Here is an 11,053-nt window from a genome sequence, read left to right as displayed (position 1 = left end):
CGACGCTATAGAGCAGCGGTCTTCAACCTGGGCAACTTTCAGCCTGGTGGACTTCAACTCCCAGCAAAGCTGGCTGGGGGATTCTGGGAGTTGAAGTCCACCAGGCTGAAAGTTGCCCAGGTTGGAGACCTCTGCTATAGAGCACTGCACATCAGAACAACTAGACACAAGAACAGTTTTTCCCCGAATGCCGTCTCTCTGCTAAACAAATAATTTCCTCAACACTGTCAAACTATTTACTAAATCTGCACTACTATTAATCTTCTCATCCTTCCCCATAACCCATCTCCCCACTTATGACTGTAACTTTGTTGCTTGCATCCTTACGATTTATACTGATATTGTTTCCTGATTGCTTATTTGTAGCCTATGACTATCATTGAATGTTGTAAGTGTTGTACCTTGATGAAGATATCTTTTATGTACTATGAGAGCATATGCACCAAGACAAATTCCTTGTGTGTCCAATCACACTATGAAGAAAAGCCATTTGTCTCTTATCCTTCTAATTGCTCCCAAACAAGTAAACAAGCCAATGTGTGTTCAGGTGACCTTAGAAGGCCTTTTGCGGCTAGCTGGCTGGTCAGAATCTAAATTCTGCCTTTGTGATATATGTGAACTCAACCACTTAAGTCAGCTATGGTTCCTTCATGTCTGATCTAAACTTTCACATTGTTGCTATTGGACTGAACAAAATTTCAACTTTGAATTGTGAGCTGTGCAGTTTTTGCTGATGGGCAGCTATAAAAATCAAACACACATGCAAAGCATGTGACTTTCCAAACCCTTTACCAGTAGTGGTCACAGTATACATTATTTTGTGTGTATAATAAATAACGTGTGTGTGTGGTTTAATCAGGATGGATGCCTATGTCTTGTCTCTGCATGGCAATTAGATAGTAGATTCCCAATATACATATATACTAGATTCCCAATATATATATATACACTACTGGAGAGAAACTATGTTTCCTTAATTGAATTGTAGTTGAAGTCTTGATTCAAAGTGCCCAAGTCATTTATTATTTATTTTATTTATTTATTGTGTATTTTTTCCCCAAGGAATCATGTTGAAACCAGCAACCCCTTTGTGAATCAGCCATTAAGACAAGAAAGAATTGGAGAGGCATTTAAAAGTAAGGTTTATAGTAATGAGTAATTTCAGCCTTCCTTGCCGAAGCTTGATAAGTACACGAGACAGTTATTACAAAGAAATAAAATATATACTATACATACATTTGCGACTCTTTAGTTTCTAGGAACAGCTATTAAAAGGGGACAGCATTAAGATATAAGATACAATTATGCATGGAGTAATATGAAGTGGATTGAGAATTTATTCTCTCTCTTAAAATACCCAGTGAATCTTTAAAACATATTTAAAATAGACAAAAAAAGGCACTCTGGATGCACACAGAAAAACATGCTTCAGTGTCCACTGGAGTGCTGATTAAGCTCTGTTGGCAATTGCTTTAAGCCTCTGGATCTTCTAGAACACAGGTCAGCAGCCTGCGGCTATGGAGCCGCTTGTGGCTCTTTCCTCCCTCTGCTGTGGCTCCCTGTTGCTGGTCAGCTCCACAATTGATAGGGCTTTCAGATAGGACAGGTAGAGGAAAAAGAAGGAGACTATGATGGGCGAACCGGACTTACTGTCGGCTCCAGAATTGAACGGAGGCTTCCGGTTAGGACCTTTGTGGCTCTTTGAGTGTTTAAGGTTGCCGATCCCTGTTCTAGGATCACATGGCTGCCCTTGGCAACTGTAGGATGATCCCTAAAAAAGTTGTGTTTACATTTAGGAGTTGTAGACAAGGGCCAAATACGGATCTTTTGCACACTGAAGTACATTTCCCCCTTCAAATCTGAGGTTTTGCATAACCTTAAAAGAAAGCATTTCTTCCATTAACCGATGGCATTCATTACCACATGTAAGGGAAACTAACAGACAGCTCTAGAGAGAGACTACATACATTAATCAAGAACAGATTTGTCTTAAAGACTCCATGGTAACTCCAGGTTGAGATTATCATGCATCCAATTTACCACTTGCAGAGGGGAATAACTATAGCGGAAGATAGGTCATATGGTTGGCTGTGGTGAGAAACCAGATTCTTGATTAAGATGAGCCTTGGCCTGATCTAGCAAAGCAATTCTTATATTCTTATAAGTATCCTAAATAATTTTACTCTAACACCGGGGAATCTTGGGATATAGATCAAATTAGTAAACGGCAATGCAAATCCTATCCTTTTGAATATGTGTGTGTGACATTAACAAATAAGCAAAGGAGATGGGGTTTGTATCACAACATTCTATCCATTATCTCCCCCCCCACGGCACCCTCTACCATCTTAACAGCATTATGGGCCCCGGACAAAGTAGTGTACTGGGGCCCCTACGACAACTACTCACAGGAATGCAAATGATAACATATATTTGCATGTTAGTATTAATAAAAAATGCAGGAAAATGTAGTAAGTATGTTGCTGTATTTATATGATACAAGGTGCACTGAAGAGTTAACATACACAGATTAGCATGGGGCTCCTATGCTTGTGGGGCCCATGGGCAAGTGCCCATCAGGCCCATGCATTAAGACAGCCCTGCCTACTAGGGGAGTTTGCTCTTGCAAAAGGTCGGGAAAGAGTCAAATATGCCATTTTAAAAAAACGTGATTGAAAACAGTGATCACACTGCTCTCAATTTTAATTTACTGTATGTGTAAAGAGGAAACAACGCAAGAGCTGCACACAACTGAGCCTGACTAGGTGGCTCAGTGGCTAAGACACTGAGCTTGTCGATCAGAAAGGTCGGCAGTTCGGCGGTTCAAATCCCTAGTACAGATCTGCATGAGCAGGGGATTGGACTAGATGATCTCCAAGGTCCCTTCCAACTCTTACTGTTACTGATCACAACTGATGTGACTCCAGGGAGGATACTTTTAGAAAATGAGAATTAAAAACAAACAAAATATTAAAAGTAGAATCAAGATAAAATCCTAACTGATTTTAAAAGATTATTGAAAAACCAAAATAGTAGCTCACCTAGAATGTATGCCACAGGTCAGGACTAATTGATTTATTCCTTGCTTATTTTGTTCAGGTTATATAGTGGTTTTCTTTCTTATGAATCTTTTTCTCTCTTTCTCTTTCTCTTTTCTTTCTTCTCTTCTCTTCCCTCCCTCCCTCTGCTTTCGTAAGTTATAGTAACAAAAGAGAAAAAAAATCTAAGAGCTTATTTCCTATTTCTGTGTCATAATAAAACTGTTCACTTTCTGCTAATATCAGGTTTCTTTTACAATATTATAGACCCTAGGCTAGGATTGTGTTTTGTTTTATTATTGTTTTATCTTCTTAGCCATTTAGCAGACTTGTTAAAAAAACAGAACTGTATAGATTCAACTGCAAACAAAATAAACTCAGTGTTTTCTGTAACAGCTTTTCAAGTGTGGTTTATGATCAAAGGATTCCTACGAGTAACTAAACATCAATCAATTTGCTGTCCTTGAATTGTTGCTTTGTGCCTTAAATGAAGGCACTTTGTTTTCAAAAACCTTGTTTTATTACAAACTGCTGGTATAATGTTTCTCTTCGGAATTTCACTCTTGTTTTTTAAACACATGAACTTGGTTCATTTTTTCTCTCTGTGTTTGGGAATACAACTGAAGATAATCTGTTCTAGTCAGAGGACTGTATATCCAAACTTGTGGTTTTTTTTTCATATTTCTAATTCATATTTAAATGAGCCAGCTCTTTAGACGTTTTATAGATTGGCTTACTGTTCCCTTTTTCAAATTTAACTTTGAGAAGAAATATTATAAAAATGTTTATCCTGAATACTTACGAATGGTTCAAAAGGACTTCAGATAAGATAGTGAAGAAAACCCATAAAATCAGTTATGTTGAAGGAAGTGGGATTTGGAAAAATGGATTCAGAAATGATGTTGGAAAGATTTGCTAGCTAGAGTAATTGCTGATGTCCATGCTTGTTGGTCTTGCACTTAATATGACAGTGACAATCCTTCATTTCCTCCCAGATGGCTATTTTAGTTTATTAGGATTTGCTCCATATCCTGCATGCAATAACTGAGCTCACCCCTCAGATGGGAAGTATGGGAAACCAAGGATGGCTGAAAACATTGAGTAGACCAGTTCCTCGGAATCTCTTTTAATAAGAGAGTGGAAAATCACTTATTTGCTTCACACAGTTGCTCCTTGTGAGGAGACTGCAATTTTCTGCAAGTTTCAGCATTCAGACATTACAGGATTACCATCTCATTTGCAGCTGTGGCAGAGAGTTTTAAAGGACTGCTTTTAAGCTAGAGAGAACTTTGGAATTACAGGTTTGAAAATGCTGGGTGAGTCTATCTTCAAGCTTGAATGAAAGAAAATTTTGATCACATGTTTAAGAATTTAAAGAATCTGAAATAAATAGCAAAGAGCTAAATAAGATTTCAATTTCAGAATGCTATAAACAGACTAAAAATCCAGATAAAATTGGTATACTGAAACTTTTACAAATACAATAATTAAAAAGCACTAACAGTTTATTATGGGAAATAGACCCATTTTGGTTTTTACAAGACAATATATTTCATATATTTCATTATTTCAAAAATTGGACACTAGAGGGGACTATGGTTTTTAGGTATGAGAAAGACATAAGGGCCTATAAAATGATGGAAAACATTATAATGATAAAAATACTGAAGGAAACTTTTGAGGAATGGAATCAGAAAAGAATAGCTTCAGTATCAACAATAATCAGTAATAATGTCTGCTTCTATGGATAGACTTATGTCCAAAATATATTACTGAAGGAATTTCAGATGGAGAAAAAATCTTAGCTGACAACATAGAGTTCATATTGAAAGTGGATTTATAACTGATAGGCCGAAAGAATAATTTAGAAATGGTTGTTTCATTGAATCTACAAAAGAAACTACTGAGGTACTGAAATTTAAAAGTGAAGTACAAATGACAAACCAAGAGGGTAATTTAGATATTTTTTCCCCTATTGGATTTACAAAAGAAGCTTGTTAAAACATTGAAGAACTCTCTGCTATGAAGCAAAGAAGAAATGAAGAAAAATCAAGTTCTACAACAATTTTTGAATGAACTAAAGATTAAGTCGGTTAGAAGTAAAAGAAAGGAATACAAAGTTGGTTGATTAGATCAAGATTAAATCAAGATATGTTGGTACTTCTACTTATCTTTTCTGGACTTTCTGCTGACACCAGGACTGAAAAGATGTTTTATAAATCTGTCTATAGATAAGAAATGGGACATGGGAAGAAGAAATAAATACTTGTAACTTTAGAGAGCAGGAAAACAACTACAATAATCCACTGGCTATACTTTTGACAGATTAGATTTCATATTTAGGGAAGACAGGAAAAGGGAGACAATAATTTCAATATAATGGGTGAATAGGAAAAAAAGATAAAATTGCCATTTTAATCATATGCAAATTATATTAAGCCACTTACAGAATTTACTGTACAAAGATGAGTGTGACTACATGCTTTTCAGATGCATCATGCCCGGTGGTTTCATACTGGTAGCAAAGTGAGGAGAAAGGCATTTCTAAAAATGAAACATGGCACTGCTTTTCATGTCCATTTCATTCTATCAAACAGTAATTTATTTTGAAATAAAATTTGAGAAAAGCCACACTGCAGTAATTCAAAAGCCCATTTAATCCAGCACTTTGTGTCATATAATGTGTGAGCAATTTTTTTGGGGGAAGCTTACAAACTAGGACAGGAAGATGGTAGTTCTTCTACACTGTTATTCTCTGACAGCAAATTATCAAGACATACAGTACTTGATTCTTGAGCTAGTAGCATCAAGATGAGCATCTCTTGGTACCTCAAAAGTCCATGGATATGTTTTACATTTACTGTATCTGGGGCACAACTGAATGACCAACCACTAGATGGTGCCAAAGACACATAGAAAACTAATTCTTAGGGTTGAAGGCATCTGGATTTTTCCAGACCAGATTTGGAGGCTCCATACATACAGATTATTCTTAAAATCATCTAAACAATTAGCCATCTTGTTTGCTTTGTTCCAACACTAGAGATGGCAAAAGGGTTAGGGAACAAGGTTTTATAGCTTTATAGCCAGATTCATACAAAAACCCATAAAGTCATAATGTCATTTATCTGGATTTTGCTTAGCATGTTGCATGAATTTGCCCAATACGAATGCTAACTTGTGTTTTATGGATCAATGTTAGCTAATTAATTTATTCAAACTATAATAAAGTAACCATGATTTAGCAATGTGTACAAACACATCCTAAAAGATCCAACATGCAGCTTAACATACAAGTTACGTATACCAAAATTTTCCCTTCCTTAGATATGAAAGATGCAGATTTTTTTTTTTACAATACCATCACAGTTACCCACATTTGTATCTATAGAAATAAATAAAAATCATGAGAGGAAGCAGACACTGAATTAATTTCTCTGAAACCTTTGCAGCAAATACTCTGCTCCTATTAAACATTATTTTGAAGAATGCAGACCTCCCTTACCTACTCTGGCTTTATGACTATGTAAGGCTATAATTTCCAACTTTCATAATCAAAAATAGGATTAATATAAGCTATGGCAGTAAAGCAAATGTAGCATTAAAAATCAAATGGGTATGTGAGTTCTCTATGCTTGAATTATAGAAGCATCTTTGTTTTCATGTATTCTGTGATGGTGTCTTTATTCATTTTCTGAAGAGTTTACAGAAACTATCTTCTGCCCGTATGACTAAGAAGAAAACAATTATTTACATATAACATTGAACATTAAAATCCACTGCCGATTCTTGTGCAATCCTTGGTAGATTGAAACTTGGGGGTCTACAGGTTGTACAGTCAAGGAAAGATTGCAGTCATGCAATTCTTTTTATATCAAACTTAGTAAACAATAATCCAAGCCTGTGACTACCAGGACTACCAGGACTAAGGCCAAATAAGTTCAAGGGGTTTACTCTGAAGCAAATGGGTACAAAATCTAAATCTTCAGTCAACAGGCTAAGTATAGGTTGTAGTAGACCTCACTGAACCAAGCAAATCATGCTTCCAGATAAGACATGTCAGTCACTATCCTATTACTTTCGTATGTTACTACATCACTTCTTACTATTATAGGGCTAATGCTTTCAGAAAATTTAAGTGCAGCATCAACCTGCAAATGACACGAACCTTCTCAAAGTTCTTTTAGAGAATTTAGGAAGCGCTCTGCACACAAATTTTGAAACATGACAGTAATTGATTCCATACTCATATACTGATACACAATATCTTACAAGCCAGTCTTAGGTGTTGTGATGTTACATGGTGTCCTAACTGTTCTTTTTCTTATTTTGTATCCTGGCTGTTTAGATATAATTCAAGGCAAAAAACACACTTAATCCACCTATTTTCTCTATAACAACTCAGGTGGTTGGGCTGAGAGGGTGACTAGTCCAAAGTCATCCAGCCGGTTTTCATGCCTAAGGGAGGCCTAGAACTTTTAAGCTGTTGCTTTAAAAAACCTATTTTCACTGAGTTTTCCCTTTCCCATTGCAGCTTGCACTTGGCATTCAGTTAAATCCTATACAAGATATTCAGAGTGTGGATGATCAGAGGTGTCACTGACAGCTAGTGAGACGGATGCATCATGCGCATGCCACGGCCACCTCAGGTCTGCAAAGGGGGAAAATGTCATGATACGTCACATGATGGCAATAGGTGAGTTTGACACCTGTGACCTAGTAAATATTTTCAGAGTAGCAATTTTCATTAACAGCAGGCATGCCTGGGCCACACTGGCTGAAGAGGAATGGTCTTGAGCCACATATTTTATATCACACAGCAGTCCTTAACTTACAGCCATAATGAAGCCGAAAATTTCTGTTGCTAAGCAATCCTAAACACATGTAAGAGTGTTTGGTAGAAGGATACACCTTTCTGATTACATTGGGACCCACTTCTTGAAATACTTATGCATAAGAGTTGATTGAAAGCAACAAATAAGCACCATTTTTATGTGCATATGTGGGCATCTTCAAGTCAATCTTGATTGCCTGGATAAGTTTTCTTGGCAATATTTATCAAAAGCAGTTGGCCTTTGCCTTCCTCCTAAGGCTGTCAGTGTAGGATTGGCCCAAATACCCATTGGCTTCATGAGTAAGGCAGAACTGTAATTCAGTCTCTTAGTTTTTAGTCTGGTACATCAAACTGCCTTTTTAAGAAAAATAGGTTAATCTCCAAATATATTTTAAGTTAAGTTAGAAAACAAATAAAAGCAAATTAGGGGATTAGAGGACCTGTAATGCAATACCTGGTTCAGGAAAGCGCAGATTACTTGGGACAGAACTCCCACTGAATTTCCTAATAAGGAAATCTGAATGACTGTAGGAAAGGAGCGAAATGGAACAATATACAGGGGGAAGTAAGCAGGTTTTGCAGCACAGCTCCAAATTTAGATTCTTGCTTGATTTTCTCCATGGTATACTAGCCTATCATTCTAGAAAGAATGTAGAAAAATTTACTCTTTATTACGGTTTGGAAAATATGGACTGCAAACACACAGCCGACCACAAGATGGCAGATTTTCCTCGGTTTCCTTGCTGACATTTAATGGTCTGATGCTTACAACTCCAATAACGTTGCTCATTCAGCTGCGGAATTTGCGCACCGCACACACGCCACTTAGGTTAGCATGATTACGCATGCGTAGTGAAAGAGGAAGGTGGCCTGGCCATTTTGCCATCATGGCAGGATCAAACTCGGATGGCGGGTCGGTCGAAGGCGATCAACCAGGTTTCCCTCCTCCCATGGAGGGCCTGCAGTTGATCCAGCAGGGAGCCGAAGCCCGCCTCTATCGGGGCCAATTCTTAGGCAGGCCGACCGTGATGAAACTCCGGTTCCCGAAACGTTACCGGCACCCAACGATGGATGAGAGGCTCAGCCACAAGCGAACGACACAGGAGGCCCGTTCGTTGCTACGCTGTCGACGGGCAGGTGGGGCGGAGCTTAGCCAGAGATTGGATGAGATAGGAAGTGGGAGGGCTCCACAGGGCGGCCAATCAAAGAAGAGTTAGGTCTGTCTCCCCCCCCCCCGCCCAATGAATAACTATTTAAAAGAGCAGCGATTCTACTATATTCTAAATAAGCTAAAGGAGGGAGGCTACGTTTGCTCCCTCCTTTAGCCTATAGGAAAATATATATGACAAAATATGCATGTATATTTTATTGTCCTTCGAACATTAATCAGTTTTTATTACAACTTGATTTAAAGTTTTTTTAAACTTCCCTTTATTGGAGGGACTGTCTGAAATGCCTAAGGAAGCAGACTGATTTTTTTTAAAAAAGAAATGTAATGGATGTGTTAAACACGTTTGAATGTTGTCGTATTTGGAGAAGATATATCACCACCTCTTATTTTGAGGAGTAGAAAAATCCTTTTTTTATAATACACTTTCAATTTTAATGTATTAATTCCATTTGCTGTCATAGATTTCTCATAGACCATGGTATGGGCAGTATTAATGGTTAGAAGCCAGTGATATATTGAGTATGTTCCTGAACAAGTACAGTTTGTGTTTTACATTTTTGCAATTAAGCTTACTAAACTAAATCAGATACCAGACTGCTGGAAGATGGAATTGTGCTTTGGGCAGTGGCCATGACCTTGTGAGCTTCACAGCTATGAAATCTCATTAGGTGATTTGGAGCCAGCGCTTCATCTCAGCCCATATCCCTCTTAAGGGCATTAGAGAAAAATTGAGTGCTTATAGTGTCTTGAAGGAGGAAAGACGAGATGCAAGTTTTATTGAATAAAACATGCCAGTTTTAAAAGCAACATTTTTTTCTGCTCGACTTTTAAAAACATTTCTTAGTCATATCTTGTCCATACATGAGCATTCCCAGCTTTTCCCTTATATTCCAGATTCTGTAGCTTTTCATGATAGCCAGCTACAAAAAGCATAGCAATGTGTTGTTTGTTTGTTTTATAACTCAAAAGCAAAGAAAGATTATGGCATACAATAGCAAATGCAAAGATAAGGGAAAGGATAGAATGATAACAGGGTTTGTCTGGAGGAAGATGAGCACCAAAAAATGCTTTTTTCAGAACATTAGTCTGTCTCCTAAGATGGTATAATATATCCCATCACAAACTAATGGTTTTTATTGTCTTCTTTTTAGGGATTTCTGCACCTGTTGTGTACTTTGTGGACTATGTTATCAACTGTATATATCTTGAAGACATTGTAGGATCAACTACTGTTCGGGACTATATAATCTCCCAGCAGCAATCTGATGAAGGTATCAGCAATCTTATTCAATTAGCTGAAAAGATAGGAGAGATATTGGCACGAATGCATGATGAAGACCTCATACATGGGGATCTCACAACTTCTAACATGCTTTTGCGACCACCAGCGGAGAAGCTGGAGTTGACATTAATAGATTTTGGACTAAGTTTTATTTCTGGCCTTCCTGAGGATAAGGGTGTTGATTTATTTGTTTTAGAGAAAGCCTTTTTGAGTACCCATCCAAACACAGAAGCTCTGTTTGAAGCACTGTTGAAGAAATACTCAGCTGCATCTAAAAAATCAATTCCAGTGATAAAAAAGCTGGATGAAGTACGATTAAGAGGAAGAAAAAGATCTATGGTTGGATAAAGAATGTGGACAAGACAGGGAGAAAAAGAAGAGGAACTTCAATTTTATATGTACTTTCAATATTTTCAGTTATGTCTAATAATAAAATTGAATGTGGTTATTTTATTTCATATTTACGTACTGGAACATTATTACTAGATTTATATAATGTTAGTGAAAAATTCAAGAACAGAAGTTGGTATTTGCTTCTTTGTAATTTATTTATTTCTTGAATCGGTCAGAATTTGACCCACAGTCCTATTGTGAAGATGTAAATCCTTGATGTAATATCTTATGCAACCCAGTCATATGATTCAAATAATTTGGGCCATTTCAAGGCTTGCAAGTTCCTATTAATCTCTTAAGATTTTATTTGCATCGTTCCCTTTTATGCCAAAAGT

At 37.1% G+C, this 11,053-nt stretch overlaps 1 protein-coding gene across 2 annotated transcripts; it reads left to right on the top strand.

Annotated features, from left to right (window-relative positions):
• Positions 1 to 8,654: 8,654 nt before the first annotated feature.
• On the top strand, positions 8,655 to 10,778 carry TP53RK (TP53 regulating kinase). Of its 2 annotated transcripts, XM_058176341.1 has the most exons (3): positions 8,655 to 9,009; positions 10,195 to 10,314; positions 10,522 to 10,778. In XM_058176341.1, exons 1-3 carry the CDS (start codon positions 8,718 to 8,720, stop codon positions 10,671 to 10,673), a joined length of 564 nt encoding a protein of 187 aa, XP_058032324.1. In that variant the 5' UTR covers positions 8,655 to 8,717; the 3' UTR covers positions 10,674 to 10,778. The 2 variants fall into 2 exon arrangements, with proteins under 2 accessions (XP_058032324.1, XP_058032323.1); XM_058176340.1 differs by having other exon boundaries at positions 8,670 to 9,009; positions 10,195 to 10,778.
• The last annotated feature ends 275 nt before the right edge of the window (positions 10,779 to 11,053 follow it).

Source organism: Ahaetulla prasina, chromosome 3, assembly GCF_028640845.1.
Source record: "Ahaetulla prasina isolate Xishuangbanna chromosome 3, ASM2864084v1, whole genome shotgun sequence".
Lineage (NCBI taxonomy): Eukaryota > Metazoa > Chordata > Lepidosauria > Squamata > Colubridae > Ahaetulla > Ahaetulla prasina.
Note: the sequence above shows the minus strand (reverse complement) of the source record. Positions and strands in the feature narration are given on the sequence as shown.